Source organism: Osmerus eperlanus, chromosome 12 (genome assembly GCF_963692335.1).
Source record: "Osmerus eperlanus chromosome 12, fOsmEpe2.1, whole genome shotgun sequence".
Lineage (NCBI taxonomy): Eukaryota > Metazoa > Chordata > Actinopteri > Osmeriformes > Osmeridae > Osmerus > Osmerus eperlanus.
Genome location: NC_085029.1, coordinates 8,171,501 through 8,195,674, shown reverse-complemented (window position 1 = coordinate 8,195,674; position 24,174 = coordinate 8,171,501). Strand labels below are relative to the sequence as shown.

Here is a 24,174-nt window from a genome sequence, read left to right as displayed (position 1 = left end):
ACTGGATCCAAAGAGGTAGATCGTAATATAGATGGTTTGGGTAGGATTTGGGTTTTAGATGCTTCCTGGATGAGCAGGTTGAACCTGCACCGGGTAAACAGTCTCCACGGAGGACCTTGGCGTTGAAAACGTGCTTGTCTGGAGATGCGTGTGTGTTTAGAATTGTTCTGAGCTGGGAGAGTGGAGAGGAAGAGGAGGGAGAGGGTGAGGAAGGAACCAAGAGCAGACTAGTAGACATACTCTCCACAGATACACAGACAGATCATCGGAGGACACAGATACACCCTCCTCTCCTCTTTCCTCCACTCCTCTAGTTTCCTGTCTCCTCCCCTTCCCTCCTCCTCTGTACTTTCCACACTGCTCTATTCGCAATCCACCCCTTGCTCCTCCACAACAGTTAACTCTACAGGCAGAGTAGATGAATGACTCTTCTTCATCTGTAGAAATGCAAACTCACTCTGTCAGCGTCCCCCCCCTCCCACAGATGCACGCGCCTCTACCCTGCTCGAGCTCCTCCTCCGGCCCCTCTTGCCTATCCCCCTTTCTCCTTCTCTCTCTCTTCATCCTCCCCTTCCCTATCCCCCTTCTCGTCGCTCTCTCTCCTCGTCCTCCTCATCCCCGCCCTCCTCCTCCCCCCTCTTCTCCCCTCACCCTTCCTTTGGCTGCCAGAGGGATCCCAGTGTTCGTACATCTTGTATATTTAATATTGCCACGGGGGTGGGTGCTGTTGTTAACCAGGGCCCTAGAACGTTCTGCACGATCCCTACAACATCGCCACGGTAATGAAGATGAGGATGAGGTCGGGGTGGGAGGGGGGGTGACGACCCCCCATTGATGCTGAAATCTGGGGAAGGACGAGGAGACGAACTAGCATGAGCAAAGCACTGTGGGATACCCCCGGAGGGAGGCGATAATGACATAACTATCCTCCATTTCTCTCCTCTACCTCTCGCTCCTCCCTGTCTCCTCCATCTCTCTTCACTTCCCTCTCTCACATTCCTCCTCTCAGCAGTGGAGTGATTAGCGCTTCAGAGATGCATGCTGGGAGTTCAATTCAATTTCTGAAAGCTTGCATAAAACGAAAGGTGGAGGGAGAGATGGGGGGGGGTGAGAGATGGAGAGAGAAGGAGAGAGTGAGAGAGCGATGCAATGACCCGGAGTGATCTCTGGGCTAACCTTTCCCCGTCTCTGCCTGGTTGAGCTCTCACATCAACTTTCTGAGACACTCAAATAGAAAAATCCATTTCATTCCAAGAGAGGGAGAGAAAAAACTCCATCCAAAAAAAGAAATCCATCGTGGCTTGTCCTTGACTGTTCATACCCCCACCCCCCAAACACACACACACGCACGCATACAAACTGTACACACAAACACACCCTCCTCATCTCCATCTTGGTCTGTATTTATCTTGCATATTGGATATTCTGAGGTGTTGGATTATATCTTTCCAGAGGTAAAGCCAAAGGTGCAAGATCTAACGCTCTTACACTTCATCATACTCTGACTTCATCATACTCTGACCCTTAGCTTGGTCATCATCCCTCATTCATTTCTCTCTCTTCCTTTCTTTCCTTCCGTCTCTCTCACCTTCCCTCGCTCTCTCCTCCACCCTTCCCCAAGCCCTCCTCGTGCATAGCAAGCACTGGACCAATCGATCCCAGAGCAAGACAGGGAAGATGATGATATTACCACAGTAATTGTGACACTAGACCGAATCAATCAATCAGTCTATCTCTGAGCAGATCTCCAGGGAAATTAGTGAATTACATGAAAACTCATGTTGGTCGTTTCGATGAGTCTTTTCCCTGCTAAGCAGCAGAGGTGAGCTGTGTGTGCGCTGGTGACAGAAGGGAACCACCGGTTGACCTTCCTATCGATCACCGAGGTTCATTCAACCAGTTCAAAACAAGAACCCACAAGAAAAGTCTAGGGACGGTATTTTCAGGAAGTCCTTAGGGCTTGTTACTGGAAGTCGCTGTCCGTCATGTAATCCAACTGTGTGTGTTCCTCCTTAAGAAGAGCCTAATGTCTGCTGTGTGTGTGTACGCGTCTATGTGTGTGTGTGTGTGCATGTAAACACAGACCTGCGTCAAAGGTTAACCTCAGTAATATTAGTTTCATTATTATCCTCCTCACATCCATCTAGTGTTTATACACACATGCACTCAGTCACGCATGCAGGCACATACGCATATACACGCACACCTGCACACGCCCGCACACACACACACACGCGTAAACACACGGCCATGCACAAAAACACACAGGCGCACACATCCCCTCACTGTGTGTGTGCGCATGTGTAGGCCTGTCAGGATGAAAACCTGGGAAGGTATTTACGCCCTGCGTGGTGTCAATTCTGCCAGGTCTTTTATGAGCTGTGGAGAGGAGCGCTGGACCTTGGGACTAATAGACCTGGAGCTGCAAACACAACATGGCCCGGAAAACATGATTTATGTGTGTGTGTGTGTGTGTGGCGATGTGAATGTGTGTGTATACGTGCATGCATACATGTCTTGGTTTCTTTCTGTGAATATGAGCTTGACTGTTTGTGTGAGTGTGTGTGTGTGTCTTTTCTACCCAGTGTGTGTCAGTGGACTGGAGAGGATTGATGAATATTTAATTGATCAAGACTGAGGCAGATGGAGTAGAGAGATCAGGGTTAGAGAAGTCTCTGCTGTCCATTACTCTGGTCTGACAGGACAGTGGATTACAGTTGATTACAGCTAGTTAACGATTAATCCTAATTGTGTAAAATTGTATAATATTGGAAATATGTTATACCCTGGCTCTTTATTGTGAAAATATTTATTAGTATTAAGTGAATAGGAATATGCAATTAATTTTACATTTGTATTTATTTAGCAGACATTTTTTATCCAAAGCAATGCACAAATAGAACAAGTACAGCAGAAAAGTGCATAGTTCTGTACTGCATACAGCTCAGCTACCAGGCACAGTGTAAAGTAACCACATCTCAGCTACCAGGCACAGTGTAAAGTAACCACATCTCAGCTACCAGGCACAGTGTAAAGTAACCACATCTCAGCTACCAGGCACAGTGTAAAGTAACCACATCTCAGCTACCAAGCACAGTATAAAGTAACCACATCTCCGCTACCAGGCACAGTAGGAAGTACATTGCTACAGAAATAATCTCAACAACAGTGCAGCATTATAATACGGTGTGCAATGTTGAATGTTGTGTACGATTTCTGAGGGAGTATTTGTGTCGGAGCATCTCTAGATTTCTCTGAGCCTTCAGGAGTCCAGGTGAGGGATTCACACACTCACACAAACCCCCCACACACACGCACACTAGGCTAGTGGGTGGAAAATGACGTGTCTAAGTGCCTGTGGAGGGTTTTGTGTGTGTGTGTGCGTGTGCGTGTGCGTGTGTGTGTGTGTGTGTGTGTGTGTGTGTGTGTGTGTGTGTGTGTGTGTGTGTGTGTGTGTAGAGTACCGTACATGCTCTTCCAGCCCACACAGCAGTTAAAACTATGAGAGTTTCGAACTTGTGTATTCTCTCCAGTCCACCACAAACTGCTGACCGGAACTCCGTCTTTATTGAGGGCACAATCGTAACAGGCTGCACCAGCTCTGGACAGCACGTTACCATGGTGAGGTAGCAATGACTGCTCAGAAACCTAAGTCGTGTATTATGGGACATATAGTGGGCTACAGAGATCTGGAGCTCTTGTTGTGAGCTACGAGCGCTAATACGTTCCTCCATTCTAGAGAGTCTTTCTCTTTTTAATAAGCAAGAAAACCTTCGGATCTCCCGCACTGTACTGTGTTTTGTTTTTGTTATCGTATCAGGAAATACTTCATTAAATCAACACTGCAGGGAGATCCTCTGGTTCTGTGAACCATCTGTGTGTGTTTGTGTGTGTGTGTGTGTGCGTGTGGGCATGTGTGCGACAGTGTTTGTAAGTAGGTAAGCCTGTGTAAGCATGTGTGTTTGTAAGTATGTAAGCATGTGTGTGCGCGTGTGTGTGTGCACCATATGGTATTAGAGACCCAACATGCAGTAATTGTGCAACTTTAAGTGTGCTATCCGCTGGCCCTTGTAGCTCCCCTCTCTACAGCTGTTATAGTTGTTTATGCATGTTTCCCTCCTGGTTTTCTTCCTGTCATCAGATCAACTAATATCCTGTGATACTGTAATACCAGCCACTCTATACCCTGTGATACTGTAATACCAGCCCCTCTATACCCTGTAATACTGTAATACCAGCCCCTCTATACCCTGTAATACTGTAATACTAGCCCCTCTATACTCTGTGATACTGTAATACCAGCCCCTCTATACCCTGTAATACTGTAATACTAGCCCCTCTATACCCTGTAATACTGTAATACCAGCCCCTCTATACCCTGTAATACTGTAATACCAGCCCCTCTATACCCTGTAATACTGTAATACTAGCCCCTCTATACCCTGTGATACTGTAATACCAGCCCCTCTATACCCTGTAATACTGTAATACCAGCCCCTCTATACCCTGTAATACTGTAATACTAGCCCCTCTATACTCTGTGATACTGTAATACCAGCCCCTCTATACCCTGTGATACTGTAATACCAGCCCCTCTATACCCTGTAATACTGTAATACCAGCCCCTCTATACCCTGTAATACCAGCCCCTCTATACCCTGTGGTACTGTAATACCAGCCCCTCTATACCCTGTGATACTGTAATACCAGCCCCCCTATACCCTGTGATACTGTAATACCAGCCCCTCCTTACCCTGTAATACTGTAATACCAGCCCCCCTATACCCTGTGATACTGTAATACCAGCCCCCCTATACCCTGTGATACTGTAATACCAGCCCCTCCTTACTTTGTAATACTGTAATACCAGCCCCTCTATACCCTGTGATACTGTAATACCAGCCCCTCTATACCCTGTGGTACTGTAATACCAGCCCCTCTATACCCTGTGATACTGTAATACCAGCCCCCCTATAACCTGTGATACTGTAATACCAGCCCCTCCTTACCCTGTAATACTGTAATACCAGCCCCCCTATACCCTGTGATACTGTAATACCAGCCCCCCTATACCCTGTGATACTGTAATACCAGCCCCTCCTTACTTTGTAATACTGTAATACCAGCCCCTCTATACCCTGTGATACTGTAATACCAGCCCCTCTATACCCTGTAATACTGTAATACCAGCCCCTCTATACCCTGTAATACTGTAATACTAGCCCCTCTATACCCTGTAATACTGTAATACCAGCCCCTCTATACCCTGTAATACTGTAATACCAGCCCCTCTATACCCTGTAATACTGTAATACTAGCCCTTCTATACCCTGTGATACTGTAATACCAGCCCCTCTATACCCTGTAATACTGTAATACCAGCCCCTCTATACCCTGTGATACTGTAATACCAGCCCCTCTATACCCTGTAATACTGTAATACCAGCCCCTCTATACCCTGTGGTACTGTAATACCAGCCCCTCTATACCCTGTGATACTGTAATACCAGCCCCCCTATACCCTGTGATACTGTAATACCAGCCCCTCCTTACCCTGTAATACTGTAATACCAGCCCCCCTATACCTTGTGATACTGTAATACCAGCCCCCCTATACCCTGTGATACTGTAATATCAGCCCCTCCTTACTTTGTAATACTGTAATACCAGCCCCTCTATACCCTGTAATACTGTAATACCAGCCCCTCTATACCCTGTAATACTGTAATACTAGCCCCTCTATACCCTGTAATACTGTAATACCAGCCCCTCTATACCCTGTAATACTGTAATACCAGCCCCTCTATACCCTGTAATACTGTAATACTAGCCCCTCTATACCCTGTGATACTGTAATACCAGCCCCTCTATACCCTGTAATACTGTAATACCAGCCCCTCTATACCCTGTAAAACTGTAATACTAGCCCCTCTATACTCTGTGATACTGTAATACCAGCCCCTCTATACCCTGTGATACGGTAATACCAGCCCCTCTATACCCTGTAATACTGTAATACCAGCCCCCCTATACCCTGTGATACTGTAATACCAGCCCCCCTATACCCTGTGATACTGTAATACCAGCCCCTCCTTACTTTGTAATACTGTAATACCAGCCCCTCTATACCCTGTGATACTGTAATACCAGCCCCTCTATACCCTGTTATACTTTAATACCAGCCCCTGTATACCCTGTTATACTGTAATACCAGCCCCTCTATACCCTGTAATACTGTAATACCAGCCCCCCTATACCCTGTGATACTGTAATACCAGCCCCCCTATACCCTGTGATACTGTAATACCAGCTCCTCTATACCCTGTAATACTGTAATACCAGCCCCTCTATACCCTGTGATACTGTAATACCAGCCCCTCTATACCCTGTTATACTTTAATACCAGCCCCTGTATACCCTGTTATACTGTAATACCAGCCCCTCTATACCCTGTAATACTGTAATACCAGCCCCTCTATACCCTGTAATACTGTAATACCAGCCCCTCTATACTCTGTGATACTGTAATACCAGCCCCTCTATACCCTGTGATACTGTAATACCAGCCCCTCTATACCCTGTAATATTGTAATACCAGCCCCTCTATACCCTGTGGTACTGTAATACCAGCCCCTCTATACCCTGTGATACTGTAATACCAGCCCCTCTATACCCTGTGATACTGTAATACCAGCCCCTCCTTACCCTGTAATACTGTAATACCAGCCCCTGTATACCCTGTGATACTGTAATACCAGCCCCTCTATACCCTGTTATACTGTAATACCAGCCCCTGTATACCCTGTGATACTGTAATACCAGCCCCTCTATACCCTGTGATACTGTGATAGTCCTCTATACCCTATATACTGTAAATCTCCTCTAGCCTATTCCCTCTATTACTGTAATACTAGCTCCTCTATACCCTGTAATACTATAATGCTAGCTCATCTATCCTCTGCTCCGTAGACATATTTCCTCAAGATAAGCAATAAGGAAATGTTTTTCTTTTCTTTCGTAACATAATTAATCTACTTGGCTTTTTAGTTGTGTTCCCAAATTCTCATATAACCCATTTTCTCTCCTGAATAATCCTTCCCTGTGGCAATGTGTATTTTATGTACAAAGACGGATAGTGAGGAGAGCTTTCAGCTTGTTTAGAGTTCTGTTGCTCTGGGTGACGAGTCACAGGCGGTCCCATGAAATCCGAACGTTCGCGTTGTGACGGCGTGGTCGTCTCAACCTGGATACGTTCAACCCACCGCAGGCATAATCAGAACTTCAGCAGAGCCCCCAGCAGAACCGTTGGAATTCAAGAACGATCCCCTGTGTGCGATGAAAATGGCAGGTGTCTTATCCAATCAATGTGGTGCGGGCCAGCAGTGACCTCGTTGGGCCGGGAGACAGCAGTAATCAGCCTAGAGGAGGCAGACTCCTCCATCACACTGGGTCCCTGCATTGATCCCTCTCTTCCTCCGGCAAATGCCAAAGATTATGATAAATAAGCCCATTAATCACAGAACTCGTGAAGCAGGGTGCGATTGCTTTGGTCTGGAGCTTTGTTAGACCAGGAACGGTCGGGTCAGGCGGCCCTGTAGAGATAGCCGAACCCCGGAGCTCACGCACACACTTCGCACACGTGCATGTACGCACACACACACACACACACACAGACGTGTTCAGTAGAACCATTTCACCTACCAATTACAGCACATCACCTTGACACCTACATACGCAGGTGTGGGTGTGTGTGTGTGCGTGTCCCTCCTCCCACACAGCCCACTGCAGCACATCACTTTGGCCCAGATCTGCTGGCTCTACAATAGAGTGATGGAAACGGGATCCTGGTGTTCGCTGCCAGCTTTTGTTGCTGTTGATTTGTATTCAAATCAGGGCGTCGAGCCATGTAGATGAGATTCGCTTGTGTAAAGGCTTGTTGTGTTCCTCGCGCTCCCTCCACAACACCACAGCCACAGCTCAGGGGCTTGTCGTGGTGCTGATTCCCTCAGTTCTACATCTTCGTACATCTGAAAGGAAGCTATTGAAACGCCACAGTGAGACAATGGTGGCCCAGGTGGGAACAGGTGGTGTGGAGCAGCTCGTTGTGGCGGCCTGGGGGGCCTGGGGGGCCTGGGGTGGGGGGGGGGGGGGTGTGTGGGGTGGTATTGGTTAGGGGGCTGTAGGGACATGATGAATCGTCATGTGCATGGCTTGTGGGGTAGGGCTGGGGGGCATCTTCCTACCTCTCCTGTCCTCGCCTCTCCTGTTGTCCTTTGCTCCTTCTCTTTCTCCTCACCCCTCCCCTCCCCTTCCCTCCCCTCCTCTTCTTTCCCTTTTCTCCTCCCCTCTCCTCAGTGTTTTACTCAGATGAGACATTAAGCCAGGCCAGGTAGGGGATGAAGCCCCGCCCCCTGACACCAGGGTTAAAGAGAAATGTACAAACAGCATAGACATCGGCGACCTTGGCAGGCTGTAGTGTGTGTGTGTTTTTATAACTCTCTTCTCTCTCCTCTATCTTTCCCCCACTCTCTCCTCTCCCTCCTCTGGCATCCAGTGTCCCTCTCTCTCTCTCTATCTGTTCTCTCTCTTCTCCAGTTCTCTCTCTCTCTGGTGTTATTACTTCTGGTCTCTGTAGTAAGATGAATACAGAGATGAGAGGGATGGAGGAAGGATAAGAGGATGGAGAGGAGGAAGGAAAGGAGGGAGGATAGGAGGCAGGGAGAAGGAGTAGAGGAGGGAGGTAAGGAGGGAGGGAGGAGGAGTAGAGGGAGGTAAGGAGGGAGGGAGGAGGAGAGGAGGGAGGTAAGGAGGGAGGGAGGAGGAGAGGAGGGAGGTAAGGAGGGAGGGAGTGAGGAGGAGTAGAGGGAGGTAAGGAGGGAGGGAGGGAGGGAGGAGGAGAGGAGGGAGGTAAGGAGGGAGGGAGGAGGAGAGGAGGGAGGTAAGGAGGGAGGGAGGAGGAGAGGAGGGATGGAAGAGCTAGGGAGGAGGGAGGTAAGGTGGGAGGAGGAAAGGAGGGAGGGAGTGAAGGAGGGAAGGAAGGAAGGAAGGAAGGAGGAAGAGAGGAGGGAGGTAAGGTGGGAGGCGGAGGGAGGGAAGGAAGGAGGAGAGGGGGAGCAGCTGTGTGTTTTGGAGGTGGACCAGAGTTGGTCCAGATGCATCATATTAACTGGTGTGAGGAGAGAACATTCTCCACTAAACGCAATCTCCTCTCAACACCACTCCACACACCAGCTGCTAATACACTACATTACCCAGGGTGCAACTGAACCAGTGCGCCAACATGGTTTAGAATGACCCTTATTGACACACTTGGGGCTGTACTTACTTGTAATGGAGTGTAAATGTAATACAGTACATCTAAATCTGCCGTATTCGAGGGGCTGGAGCCAGTGCTATCGTGCCAGGTAGTTGAGATGTGGTTAATTTGCACTAGTGTTGCAGTACTCCAGATCGGTCATGGTCTCGGTATCGTCTCGGAATCTACCGCATTCTTTCTTGGTCTCCGTCCAAGAGGTCTCTGGGTTATATTTCAAGACCACAACAGGGAAAATCACGACATTTCCTGTGCTTTATCAAAAAAGTTTGTTAACATTTACTGCGATAACATGCAAAAACTTCAATCAATAATTGAGCTTTTTCTAACTTGAAACTTGGAACGGCTGTCACGGCTTGGAACGGCTGAACGGCTTCCCTAGTGACCAGAAATCGTATCTAGTGATTTAGCGACTTTCCACAGAGACATTCCATCTTGTCTGGTGCTCGATACAGTCTTGATCATGACTTAGTCTTGGTTTAGCTGGTTTGGACTTCACCACTGCTTTGCACTGTGCCACAGACCCTTTCTTGACTCTTACCACCCGAATACTGCAAAAATACTGCATGTCTGTAACAACCATGACTTTCTGATCCAGGATCTTTTATTTACTATCGCTTTGGATGAAAACATCTGCTTAAATGAATTCAATTTTAAATGTAATGGGCTTGCTGATGAAAAGGGCAGGGATTATTTTGATGAAATCCTTGACCTTTCATCCCAGGTATTACATTATGTAGTTTGGGCCTTGCTGTGCCCCAGGACATGGGGGCGGATTGAGGGTTTAGGAACAGGGTTGTGCGGTGCTGCCATTGTCTGTGAGGGTGTACAGTACGTTATAGGAACGGACATTAACATATTCAAGCGTTTTAATCATTCAGAGAGATTTACTCCAAAGCTTCCAATCCACTTCAGTTGGCAGCCTAATCTACAAGCATCCCATACTCTATAACATTGACATGATGAAGAAATCTTCATTGGTTCAAACTTCATGGGATCCAAACTTCAAATGAACATCTTTAATAGCTAAGGAATAACCTGTCAACAAAGACCATCTCTGGGTGGCCGTTTTTTGGATATTACTTGCCAGCACCCCTTATATCAGAGGGAACAGACACACCTGATTTACACAGGTTAAACCTCTTCCTGACACAGTACAATACAGTATATCACATGTAATTCCTCAGGTCCCCGTAGTAGAACAGGAAGGTTAATCCCAAGCGACATACAACATTTCGAACCTGCAACTTCTTGATCTCAGGTCAGATACTGTCCTCATCTGTACTAGTCCTGTAGGAGGTCAGATACGGTCCTCATCTGTACTAGTCCTGTAGGAGGTCAGATACGGTCCTCATTTGTACTAGTCCTGTAGGAGGTCAGATACGGTCCTCATCTGTACTAGTCCTGTAGGAGGTCAGATACGGTCCTCATCTGTACTAGTCCTGTAGGAGGTCAGATACGGTCCTACTGAAGCAGCATGGCTTTCTGTGACTATCGTCCTCCTCCTCCCTCTCGTTTTCCTCTTTCCTCTCCTCCACTTCCTCTTCCTCCTTCCTCTGTTCTTCTACTCTGTTCAGCTCTCGGCTCATCTTGTAAATCGGACCCCTCCCCCCATGGTGTGTAGACTGTGTGGAAGGTGTTGTGGCGGTGGTGTGTAGGGTGTGTGTGTGTGTGTGTGTGTGTGTGTGTGTATGGTGTGTGTGTGTAGGGTGTGTGTGGCGGGGGACAGCTGAGTCACACAACTACATGGACAAATGACAAGATCAAATAACGTCCATCTTGTCTTATCTCTCTCTCTCTCTCTCTCTCTCTCTCTCTCTCTGTCTCACTCTATCCGTCACGCACATGCTCTCAGCTGTATCTCCCTCTGCTCCATTCCAGCCCTCCCTCTCTATCCATGTCTCTCTCCCTCCCTCGCTCTGTCTATCATATTATTGTCTCTGATTGGAAACTGTAACTCCCTCTGTCTTCCCAGCGCCTCCGTGGATAATGATATCCTATCACTGCTGCTTAGGTGAGGCTGATTGCCTCCTTGAAATCTCCTCGCACGATGCTCCCGCAGGAGACGGAGGCAGATGAAGAAAACAAATATTTAAACTGGCTAAACAATGTCTCCAAAATCCATACAATAGTGACGCTATTTATGGGTTTAGTCTGTGAATTAGCTTGATGTTCAACAGCGGATTCAATTTCTGCTGCGTGGAACATCTCACAACTCTCTCTCTCTCTCTCTCTCTCTCTCTCTCTCTCTCTCTCTCTCTCTCTCTCTCTCTCTCTCTCTCTCTGCCACTCACCTCTCTCTCTCTGCTCTCTCTCTCTCTCTCTCTCTCTCTCTCTGTGTCTCTCCCCATCCTCTTTCTTTCCCCCCTCCTACAGCGTCAGGGTGAGGTGTTGTGACAGATGTTGAGACAGGGGGTGGGGGCAGGGCTAAGTTTAGCCCGGGCCCTTCTAATAGTTCAGCTCCAGGTCAGGCAACCACTGTGGTAATAGCCAGTGTTCTGTACACCTCTACCCCTCCAGTCCTCCATCCCTCCACCCCTCCACCCCTCCATCCCTCCATCCCTCCATCCCTCCACCCCTCCACCCCTCCACCCCTCCATTCCTCCACCCCTCCATCCCTCCACCCCTCCACCCCTCCATCCCTCCATCCCTCCACCCCTCCACCCCTCCACCCCTCCATCCCTCCACCCCTCCAGTTCTCCATCCCTCCACCCCTCCATCCTTCCACCCCTCCATCCCTCCACCCCTCCACCTCTCCACCCCTCCAGTCCTCCACCCCTCCAGTCCTCCACCCCTCCACCCCTCCATCCCTCCACCCCTCCATTCCTCCATCCCTCCACCCCTCCATTCCTCCATCCCTCCACCTCTCCATCCCTCAACCCCTCCACCCCTCCATTCCTCCATCCCTCCACCCCTCCACCCCTCCATCCCTCAACCCCTCCACCCCTCCAGTCCTCCATCCCTCCACTCCTCCCTCACAGCCAGAAAGAGGGCCACATCTGGCCCTGTTTGCCATTAAGTTGCTGCCAAAGAGAGATGCTTCTGCACACACACCCACACACACACGCACACACACCCTATATACACACCCCCTTTACAGACCCCATACACACACACACACACACCTTATATGCACACACCCTATATACACACACCCTTTATGCATCCTATATACACACACCCTATATACACACACCCTTTACAAACCCTGTCCTTATAGAGGACATCCTCACCCAGACTCAGTGCAAATAGATATGTAGTATATTATCAGATAAATCTTCATTCGTGTAGTCGTGCTTTAACATGACTGTAAATACCTGTTCATGCAGTAACTGTAAATGAACCTCATATCGCACACAGCTCCGCTTGACTCGAGCATTAAGACAAGTTAATATCAGTCATCCAGCCATCTGCGTTATTAACCGTTCGTGTGTGTGAACACCAGGGGCAGTCTGGGGTGGGGGCGGGGGGGGGGGGGGGCGACTACCCCAACACGAAGACGGCATATTGAAATTGAAACCAGGAGGTGTAGTGAGTTTCTGCTTTCATGTCGAGGGAGAGGCATGACAGATATTGTGTGTGCATGGATACCTCTGCAGACCCTCAGTGATTTACTGTAGCCAGGCCCTTTCTGCTCCCCTCTCACACTGAACATGTCTGGAATAACTGTCTCCTTCCATCTTCCACTCACCGCTCACAGCCTTTTTTATACTCTGGTACCATCCCCTCTCGTTCCCTTTCTCTCTAACTCTCTCGTTTTACGTCTCTCTCTCTTTTCCCTCTCCCTTCTCCGCCCTCTCTCTCTTCCACTCTCCCTCTTTCTCCCTCTCGACATAATCTTCCTCCATTTCTCCTCTGTATCTCTGTCCCTCTCTCTCTCCCTCTCTGTCTCTCCCTCCCTCCCTCCCTCCCTCTCCCCGAGAAGGGTGTCAGCTCTCAGCAGGGCGTCCATTTTGAAAGTACCTCGGCTCCTCTCCAGTGGGCGTCTGCTAAGGAGAGAGAGATGGAGAGATAACTGAGGGGTTGGAGGACAAGAGAGGCGGAGAGAGAGAAGGAACGAGGGACCGAGAGGAGAAAGAAGATGAGAAAAAGGCAAAAGAGGAAAAAGAATGATTAAAAGAGAAGAGGAAGGTAGAGAGAGAAGGAAAGAAATGGTGAGGAGGGGAAGAGAGATAGAAGTAAAGATGTCCGCCGGGAAAGGCAAGTCACGAAGACGAAGTGTTCAGATTTCCAAAATCTCTGTGAGAGATCAGCTGTCGCACAGTTCAAAAATTATCATCCGAGGTAAAACTCGTTTCACATTTCTTAATCAATCAGACCAAATAAAATATAGGATCTAATAAGCCTCGTGGAGGCTGTGCAGGATGGAATGCCCCGACACACGTTTAAGGGCAGAGAATCTGTGAAATATGAACATGAAACGTCTCTTCCTTATTTGTTATTCATGCATGAGCTTCAAGCGCTCTGGTTTCATTCATATCATACTTCAAATGATTTAGAAATCAGGCCTCGGGGGGGGGGGGGGGGGGGGGGGGAGCAATGGAGGATGAGGGGGGTGGAGGGGGGGGGATGGGGGGGGGGGGTGGACAGGAGAAACACCTCCTGGTTCTTCAGAGCCTCTGTAATTATTTCTCCGGCAGTCAGACGGACGCCCGGAGGCTGATGAAAGCCCAGCAGGTCCTGGGGTCCTGAGAGGACGGCGTGCCTCCTCCACGAGCCCTCCATCACTGAGGCATCATGGGAAATCTCTTCTCTGCAGCTGGACGCTCCTCGGCACTCCTGTTTTTCTTCTCAGAGATGGATTTCTAAAGAGCAAGTCTCTGAGGTCATTTCCTGACCAGGCGTTCTTGTTCCTGTTTCGGTACGAGACTGCCTTGTCATCCTCTCATTCCTTTGGGGGAGAGGTTCTCTCAACCCTCCCCCCCTCTCCTAAACGGGACAACGAAACTCGGATGTCTCTCGCCCGCTCCGCTCCCCTACGTTGCTGCTACTACGACGGTGGGAAGACAAGAGGATGAGGGGGGACCTGTTTGATTGGACCGTTGCTGGTCTCAGTTTCCTAACCGCTGGCTGGCAAGCGCAGTCCTGTCCGCCAGACGTCATCTGTGATCTCAGGGATCTGTGAGGAGGACGTGTCCAGGGAGTCTCCTTCATCCCATCCTCCCTGACGCAGGCCCGCCTATGGGTCACCTTGATCTCCCTGTCTCACGGAGGTTTGGCCATATATAACAGCATATCACGTATCATTTTCATGCAGAGATGCAGTGGCTGTGGTGATGGAGAGCTGAAAAAAAGATCAAGACATGATATTTCTATATCATGAAAATGTTCAAATATATATGCTGTGTGTTATAGAGAAAGAGCGCTCTGGTCACATTGTGCTCCCTGGCTGCTGTCTCTCATTCTTCTCACGGCAATTAAAGCGAGGGAGGAGGGAGAGAGAGAGAGAGAGAGAGAGAGAGAGAGAGAGAGAGAGAGAGAGAGAGAGAGAGAGAGAGAGAGAGAGAGAGAGAGGATGAAGGGAGGGAGGGAAGCGAGATCAGTGTGAGATATGGGGTTTATTTGATGAAGTGTGCGCTCGCTAATGGAGTTTCTCTTGTTTGATAGCAGGTGATGCGTCTCCGACGAGGCAACGCGCCCTCTCTCATCAGCCATCCGCTCATCCGTTTGTTTTCCTGTCGTTCGTTTCGGCGCCGTTTCATTTCCAGTTTGTCCCGTCTCCTCCCCTGCTCCTCCATGTTGCCGCAGCTGCAGCCAGCCGCCTGTGCCTCGAGGAGTTCAAGAGGTCACACATTCCACCACCCCGACAAGGGACTGGTGTGACCTCAGAGACAGGAGAGATGCGTCACCTCAGTGATGGAAGGATACAAGGAGAGATGTGTCACTATTTTATTTCTAGGTGTTCTTCTTCGGTGGTGCAGTGATGGGGAGCAGATGAGTTGTCAGGGGAGGGATTAGCAGGGATTATCGAGATGTTGTGTCCCACCCAGCTGGACTCTTATAGGCTGGGTCAAGACTCCCTGTACCAACACTGTTACTGTGTGTCCGCTGGTAGGAGGAGGAGGTAGGGGAGTGGGGAGGAGGAGGTAGGGGAGAGAGGAGGCTGAGTCAAACTAGCTGTCACGGTTCACACGGCGTCTTAGCGCCGATCTGTGTCACCGGAATATTAGACGCACCTGTTTTGTGTTGACTTATTAGGATGGCTATATGAGCTGAGCTGTGTCTGACCTCGTTGTGAAGTCTTATTCTTTGTTTTGTTATCGATGGCCGTGTGGCGTTTGCTCTTTGTTCTGTATCGTGTTTATTTCTACGTAAAGTTCTCGCGCACTTTCATCCCAAAACGCAGATTCCTTGCCTGCTTTATCACACTAGCTTTGTTAATGTCTTCTTTATTATGTAGTGAGATGTGTTTGAATGTGTAATGGTGTCTGTGAAGAGTTTGTCAGAGTTTCCCTCCTGGCTTCGCTCCCTCTACCACCCCAGGGCTCCCCGCAAGCTCCACACAACTCCAGGAAACTATCACGTTATACTATTCACACACACACAGACACACACACACACACACACGCACACAACTTCAGATGAAGTGTGCAACCTTGAATATTAACTGCTTTTTACATCACCTATCAGACAGACAGTGTATTGTTTAAAGGATTCATCATCCACTCAATTCAGTCATCAATTGATTCATACTTCCATCCATTAATTCACTCATTTGTCTATGTATTCATCTATTGATTCAGCTTTTATTAATCCATTCATTCATCCATCAATCTATTAATTTGCCCCATCAATCTATTAATTTGTCCATCCATCCATTGTGTATTTCATCCACATATTGATTCCGATAGAATTCATCCATACATCCATTAATGTATCCATATCTCAATTCAGTCATTCAGTCATCAATCCATCCTTTCATCCATCCATCCATTCATTAATAAATGTATTAATTTATCCATTCATTCATTCATCCATCCGTTGATCAAACTATTCATTTATCCGTTCATCCATTCACCCATTCCATTCCGTTTAAATGTAGCACAGTGACAATGGAACACTCCGGAGGCTAGCAGAAATACTAATTAGCACGCTGGTTTGAGGCGTGTGTGTCTGTGTGTGTGTGTGTGTGTGTCCTTTTTACAAAGTGGTGACGCACGACACCACAGATAATCTGGTGAAACAGCTCTCAGTAATTACAAATCTGCCACACCTAATCCCTCATCCTTCACACTCTCTTTCTCTCTCTTCACTCTGTCATTCTCTCTTCCTCCACTCTCTCTTTCTCTCCCTCCTTTACTCTGTTCACTCTCTCCCTCTCCACTCACTTTCTCTTCCTTCACTCTTTCTCTATTTTCCCTGTCTCTCTCTTCTTTCACTCTCCCTTTTTCTCTCATATTTATCTCTCACCATTCATGATCTCTCTTTCTCTTCCTCACTCACTCTTCTCTTCCGGCATCCCTCCATCAACTCTGCTCTCGCATGCTTCATCTTGCAGGCTGAGTGACAAAACAGATGTACACTCACGTAGGCTTAGACAAGCACACACACACGCACGTGTGGATTTGCATGCACTCACACGCTGGCATACCACACACAAACACATATGTTCACACACACACAAATGGTCACTCACTGCACTTTAGCTCAAGTCAAGCCTCGATACACAGCTTGCACACCAGTACATTTCCCATTTTGTAACGTACGATCATCCACATGATTACTGTAAGACCGACACACACACACACACACACACCCCACACACAGCGCCTGCAGAGGTCAAAACCCACATACGCACTCCTAGCTGTAAATGACTTTCAGTTTTAGATCTTCATGAGATCTTTCAGAGGTTCTACTCAACTCCCTCACAAAGGATCTTGTCTTGTGAATCCCTTCGACCTTGTCCAATAATGTGCACGCGCGCACACACACACACACGCCTCCCTGTGAAGCAGCTCCATGCTGGGACGGAGGCCGCGTTTGAATAGTAAAAATCTTTTTTAGAACTCTGTGAAGCACTGGCCTCCTGTACAGGACAGAGGAGAGGCGTTTGTTTCGCCCCCTGTGTGCGCGCCTGATTTGGCCCTCAGCCGGGTGGGGACAGCAGGGCTGCACTTAGAAGTCCAGGCTGCACATCTGTCATCTCTCCCCGCCAGGAACACGGCCCACATCTGACTGCTTCTGAACTGATTAGATTCTCTCCTCATGTTCTCTCCCCTCCTCTCCTCGCTCTTCTCTTTCATCACCTCCTCTCTTCTCTCTCCGGCGCGCACACAGGGGGCGAAACAAACGCCTCTCCTCTGTCCTGTACAGGAGGCCAGTGCTTCACAGAGTTCTAAAAAAGATTTTTACTATTCAAACGCGGCCTCCGTCCCAGCATGGAGCTGCTTCACAGGGAGGCGTGTGTGTGTGTGTGTGTGCGTGCGGTTACATGCGTGCGTGTGTGTGTGGGTGTATGTCTGTGCTTTTTGCTCATTTGCATTGTTTCCACTTGCACAACCCCTTATGCACCTACTCATCATGACCTCCTCCTGCAAGTGATCTTTAGTTTCACAGAAACAGAGTGTCATCTCCAAAGTGTTACACCCAGTCATACGTGTCTGCTGCTGCGCTTGTCTCCTCTCTCTTCTCTCCTCTCACTCGCTCTTTTCTCCCCTCTCCACTCTCTCCCCCACCTCTCTCCCCCTCTCTCCTCTCTCTCTCTCTCTCTACCTCGCCCCTCTCTCTCCTCTCTCTCCCTACCTCCCCTCACTCTCTCCCCTCTCACTCTCTCCTCGACCTCCTTCTCTCTCTCCTCTCTCTCCCCTCGCTCAGCTCGCCGTCTCTCTCTCTCTCCCCCCTCTCTCCTCCTCCCTTTCTCTCTCCTGCCCCCCCCCATCCCCCCAGTGAGCAGCTCTAGTTTGTATGGTAATGTAGACCACGGCGCGGGCCCATGACAGCTGACACGGCGCTTATTGAATCGCTCTCAAACCGACGGCAGGCGAGACGAGGCGCGGTGGAATAACAACCAACTTCCTGCTGGGCCCGCAGCCCACAGAGCCCCTCGGTAACGCGCTCGGAGTTTCGTGGAAACAGATTTGCATTTCCTGCTCTGCTGGTTGGGGTGTGCTGCGAGGAGAGTGACCAGATTAGTGTCTCTATCCACCTATCCTACCAGTAGGTAGTAGAGGCCACAGAATACAGAAATATGGAAACACACACTTCTGGCTCTGCTAGGCCCAGAATGCCATGAGAGAACCCTGAAAGAACCATATGGTACCAGAGAGAACCTTGACAGAACCGTACTCTACGAGAGAGAATCTTGCAGTCCAGACAGACATGGTGGGACACTGTGAAAGCTGTTTCTGTGGACACATAATAGAAAACCCAATGATTTCTATTAGAGCTCCTTATCAGGGCTGGCCAAGAGATTAGCCCCTCATAACACTCTCTCCTCACTGTGGGATACAAATCTGTTTGAAATTCTGCCTGCTTTTAGACTCTGGAGAGTACTGGAGGGGAAGGGGAGAGAGGAGGGGAGAGGGGGAGACTAGAGAGGGAGAGCAGAGGGGGATAGTAGAGAGGGGAGACAGAGAGGGAGAGAGATGGGTTAGAGGAAGAGGGGGAGACAGAGGGAGAAAGGAGGAAGAGAGAGAGAGAGGGAGAGAGAGGAAGGGGAAGAGTGGAGAGGAATTGAGTTATGCAGTGCTAAACTGCTTTAATGTTGTTCTTTATTCCAGACTGGTCTCACTCTGTCTCTCTGCCTGCCTGCCTGCCTGCCTGCCTGCCTACCTACCTGCCTGCCTGCCTGCCTGCCTGCCTGCCTGCCTGTCTGTCTGTCTTTCGTGCTTCAGAGACAGAGAAACAGTTGGTTATCTGGAGGATGACAAGGATGGAGAACGGAGGTGGCGAGGATGATACCTGTCCCCTCCTGTTTCTCCTCTCCTGTTCCCCCTCTCCTTCCTATCTCCCCCTCCACCTCCATGATGGATCTGTGTGTGTTTCCCACCGGGTGTGTTCCATTTGTTATCGTGCCCCAGAGAGGGGCGGCGTGGGCGGGAGGGGCTCTCTTTGTCCGCCAGCTTGTATATCCTCGGCCATTAACAAGGTGACAGGAAGGGTTAGCTTGACGGACATGTTCATTGTTCTCTTGGCTGATGAGCTAATGAGCCTGCATAGCTGCCAACTCTCACTGTTTTGCCGTGCGACACGCATTTCAACCATTTCTCACGCTCTCACGCCACACATTGTATATCTCACGCTGAAAAGCCAACGCCAAACAAGTAGCCAAGTTAACGTTGTAAACAGTCACGGACGAGGCGCAGGTTAACGGAGTGAAGCATCATTGACGCGCAAACAGCCGTGTAAACTTTTCTTGGGGTGGGGGGGGGGGGGGGAGTGTAGCTCGCGCAAGCTCGTCTAAGGAGGGGGTTTTGGAAAAGTTGGAAGCCCTGAACCCGTCATGCTAGGCTAGCAAGATATGACTAACAGGATCAGGCTAGCAGAAATAGACTGGCCAAAACAGGCTATCAGGACCAGGCTAGTAGGATTAGTTTAGCACCTGTAGGCTAGCAAGACTAAGCTTGCAGGAGAAGGCTAACCGGGTTCAAGCCAGAAGGAAGATGGAGAGCGAGAGAGAGAGAGGGGTGAAGAAAGAGAAAGAAAGAGTGAGAGCGAGTCACACCATGAACAACCCTGACTGAGACTAGCAATGTGTGCCTCGCATACATGCGTGAGTGGTCGACCCGGGTGCACCGAGGGTCCCAGGAATACCGGTCTCAGTTTAAACATTATTTATTTAGTTACACAGGTGAGTGTACTGTTTACTGTTTTCTGACTCAAGTCTCCTGAATTGTATGTTTTTTAGCATCTGACTGGTATGACACCATCTGGTAATCAACACACTCTGCCCTGCAAATACACACACACACACACACACTCCCCCACAAACACACCCACACCCACGCACACACATCGTACGCCATCACACATCATGTTGGTCTTGACAGGTACTTAGCGCCTCTGCTACATCCTATTGAGATGGTGTTCCCCCAGTGATTAAAAGTCCCCTTCGTTCAGCGTCAACGGCCCTGGTGTTAGCCCCATTACGCTAATGCTAAACCTTGATAAAGAGGCTATTGATGAAGTGTGGTAAAAAGCCTGTGTGAAGCAAACACCCCTGGCTAGCTGTTAGCTTAGCCCGTTAGCTTAGCCTAGCCTGTTGATAGCCTAGCCCGCAGTAGCTGTGTTGTAACAATATTATAATGTTATACATTTAGCAGACGCCATTTATCAAAAGTTGGATACAAAATATGTTTTGTACTGCAGAAAATCTAGGATTAGAAGTGCGTAGTTCTGATAATATTCTGGTGGTGTAGAACACACATTCTCTTTTTCTCAGGTTTTAATTTGTATTATTTCTAAATCCCTCCGGATGGTATTTGTCATTTCCATCCCTGTTCCATCTCTGTTTGACTTTTTGGAACAAAACCAGTTTCCACAAGAATAATATTTAAATCATCTTCTCTGAGGTGATGATGAGTTTGAAATTGAGAGCTTGAACATTGTGACAAGTCCTTTAATGTGGCTCCTTATTTATTCTGATTATGATGTTATTTTCCGTTTGTGCTTCCGTAAGCGGTTCTTCCAGAGCTCCCCTCCTCTCTGAGGAAGAGGAGGACCATGAAGGAGTCCTCCGTATCAGCACATTAGAGAGGATGGCAAGACACACTTTTATATTCACTTGATGTTCGTCCAAGAATTTTGCCTTTGAGTAAGTGTTTTTAGGTGTGTGTCAGTGTTTGTGGGGGGGTCTGGATATGTGTGTGTGAATGTGCGTGGGTGTGTGTGCATGTGTGTGTGCGTGTGTGTGTGTGAGTGTGTGTGTGTGTGTGTGTGCATGTGTGTGTGTGTGTGGGTGTGCAGCAGAAGGTCTCTAGTGTTGTGTCTTAGCATCTGGACCTGGTAAAGGAGGTCATGGATGGAAGGTGTGTGTGGTGTTTGTGTCCAGGTCTGATCTCCAAACCGTCCCCTTCACCTGAATCCAGACACACACACACACACACACACACTCCAACCAGCATACCCCTAAACTCCACCATTCCCGCCCCCTCCCTGCCACACTGTACACCCCACACCCACCCCCTCCACACACACACACACACACATCCCCCCAGGACAGCTGTGTGTGTGCTGCAAACCACACCATATATCCATGTCCCCTTTTTACAGCATGTCAGTAGGAAATGAAAGTGTGTGTATAATGTGTGCTAGCACATCAGGGTGATGTATAGTGCTGCTGGAGGGGGATGTGTGTAAGTGTGTGTGAGCGTGTATGAGACCTGCCATTTCGGCCTATTAATAGGGGTGTTTAAGACATTGCCAGGTTCACTGTTACCCCGTGTGTGACTGTTGCCGTGCATGGTGTGTCTTTGTGTGTGTGTGTGTGTGTGTGACTGATGCCCTGCCTCCCCAGGCGTATTCTGGGATCTATCAGGGGTAATAATTATGTGTACGTTTACGACAAGGCTCCGGATTTAAGCGATCGATCCCCGCGCACTCCAATTCCCATTCCACCTATGGATTTCCTGTCGTTTGTCTGAAGGATTTAGGAGTGGGCGCCATTTTACCTCTCCATCGGTCTTGCTCTCTCTCACTTTCTTTCTCTCTCACTCTCCTCCCCCTCTCTTTCTCTCGTTCTCCTTCCCTTCTTCTCCTGCCAGAGCACTCATGAAAGATATCGCTGGCCAGCCCAGTAGTACCTTTAACCAGACATGACTCATCACTTCTCTAATGTATTTTTCGTTCTTTTCTAGTTGTTGCTTTGGCGTCGTCTCTTCCCTCGCCCGGCAGTTCTGCTGGTTGGAGCGATGAGCAGTTGACAACAAGACGAGGGGCTGGAAGTTAGATGCGATAATGCAACGGTGGAGGATGGGGGAGAGTGGGTGTGTGTGTGTGTGTGTGTGGGGGGGGGGGGGGGGGTGTGTGATGGGGACGGCCTGCGAGAGTTGGTGGGGGAGAGTAGGGGATGGGGATAGTGGTGGGGGGAGGAGCAGGCCCTTCTATAACTTCAAGCACTTTTGAACAACGGCGGAGGGGGTCATATTAAGCTGTAATTCTACAAATAAATGTCAAATGCAAGACCGCCCACACACACATTTCCCTGTTTATGTTAAGTGATGTCAAAGTACAGGAAAATGCCCTGGACAGGAAGTGATGAAATTGCTGGAGATTATCTGGCCATTTGGAGTGTGTGTGTGTAAAGTAGCTCTCTTCTCAGCAGAGCAGTCAGCCCCCCCCCAGCTGTTCTGGTTACGCAACACTCCCAAAACCTGCTCCGTTACCATGGACAGTGCTGCCATGGTGACGGGTCCTCCAGGAAAGCCATGAAGGGATTTTCCAACACTCAAGGAATCTTAGAAGGAACCTACTGACTCTGCCACCCTTTCCACACACTCACACACACTCACACTATCTCCCTCTCTCTCCCTCTCTCTCCCTCTCTCTCCCTCTCTCTCCCTCTCTCTCCCTCTCTCTCTCTCTCTCCCTCTCTCTCCCTCTCTCTCCCTCTCTCTCGCTGTCTCTATCTATGTCTCCCTTTCACTCTCGTCCCCGCCCCCCTCCGCGCCCCCAGCTGTGTGTTGCCAAGGACTCATCTGCATATTTGCATGCTTATCTGAGGGGAGACTGGGACTGGGAGCGGCGACTCTGATGTCACATCTTGAAAATGGAACGCGACAGAGTTCCATTAGAAGTCCTGCATGTGGCCACCCGGTTATGAGAGTCTGGTGTGTGAGTGTGTGTGTGTTTGAGTGGGAGTGTGTGTGTGCAGAGAGAGTATGATAAGCCATCCTGCCCCCCTCCCATGAGAACCATGTGGTTTCCCGTCTTCCCCAGCCAAGCCTTCCATAAAACCTCTCTGGCAGGCCCAGCCTCCCTCAGCACAGTCCCTCTGTCCTCCTGACCAGTCCTCCAGCCTCCCTCCCCCTCCCCCTGTGTTGCCTGAGGGCCTCTGGCCGGCTGACCTGCTGACTGGTGGGCTGGTTTCTGGGCCGACAGGAGGAGAGGGCCTGGGTCTGTGACCTCCATTCACACCAACACAATGTCCACTATCTCCTCTGCTGTAGGACGCCTTATCTCTTCAGAGCACATGCTAACGATTCGGTTTTCTGTTTACTCCTGTGCACACGCTAACGGGTTTGGTTCTTACGTGTGTGTGTGCGTGCGTGAGTGCGCGAGTGTGTGAGTGTGTGTGTTCCTGTGCGTGCATGCAAGTGTTCCTGTGTGTATGATTGTGCACGTGTTCGTGCGTGTGTGTGTACTTGTAGGACATGCTAACCAGTGTGTGTGCGTGTGCGTGCGTGTGTGTTCCAGTGCCGTCGTTCTGGGGGCTAGTGAACTCGGCCTGGAACCTGTGCTCCGTGGGGAAGCGTCAGTCTCCCGTCAACATCGAGACCAGTCACATGATCTTCGACCCCTTCCTCACCCCGCTCAGACTCAACACCGGCGGACGCAAGGTAAGCTCAGCTCCCATTGGTCGCCTCACCGCCGTCTACGATTCCCATTGTCTGCTTTGTGGGTGGGCTTGGTTTCTAATGGCAAGCTGGTCCACCACCAAGGTGGACATCCTGGCTAGGTGGTGGACCAGGGATGTGGTCTTATCAGTGGAGTCTGGCTGCCTCTGAGCCCTTGCCTCTTTGTCATCCTCCGAGGCAGCTGAAGGTGCTCTGAGGCAGTGTGCCTCGGTCTGAGGCAACTCCGGGCCTGATGCATGAGCCTGGCTGCTGCTCTATTGTTTCTCAAAGCAGGTGATTTGTCAGAGTTGAACGCTTTTCACACAGAACAAACAGGAACTGAATTTACGTTAGCTGGGAGGAGATAGA

The 24,174-nt window shown here is 49.3% G+C and overlaps 1 protein-coding gene across 1 annotated transcript in view; it reads left to right on the top strand.

The window, feature by feature from the left end:
* Nucleotides 1–24,174, top strand: part of ca10a (carbonic anhydrase Xa) — an 84,960-nt gene that overhangs the window by 18,151 nt on the left and 42,635 nt on the right. Inside the window, 1 exon segment of the mRNA XM_062474875.1 lies at nucleotides 23,666–23,808. Coding sequence (XP_062330859.1) covers nucleotides 23,666–23,808 — 143 coding nt within the window.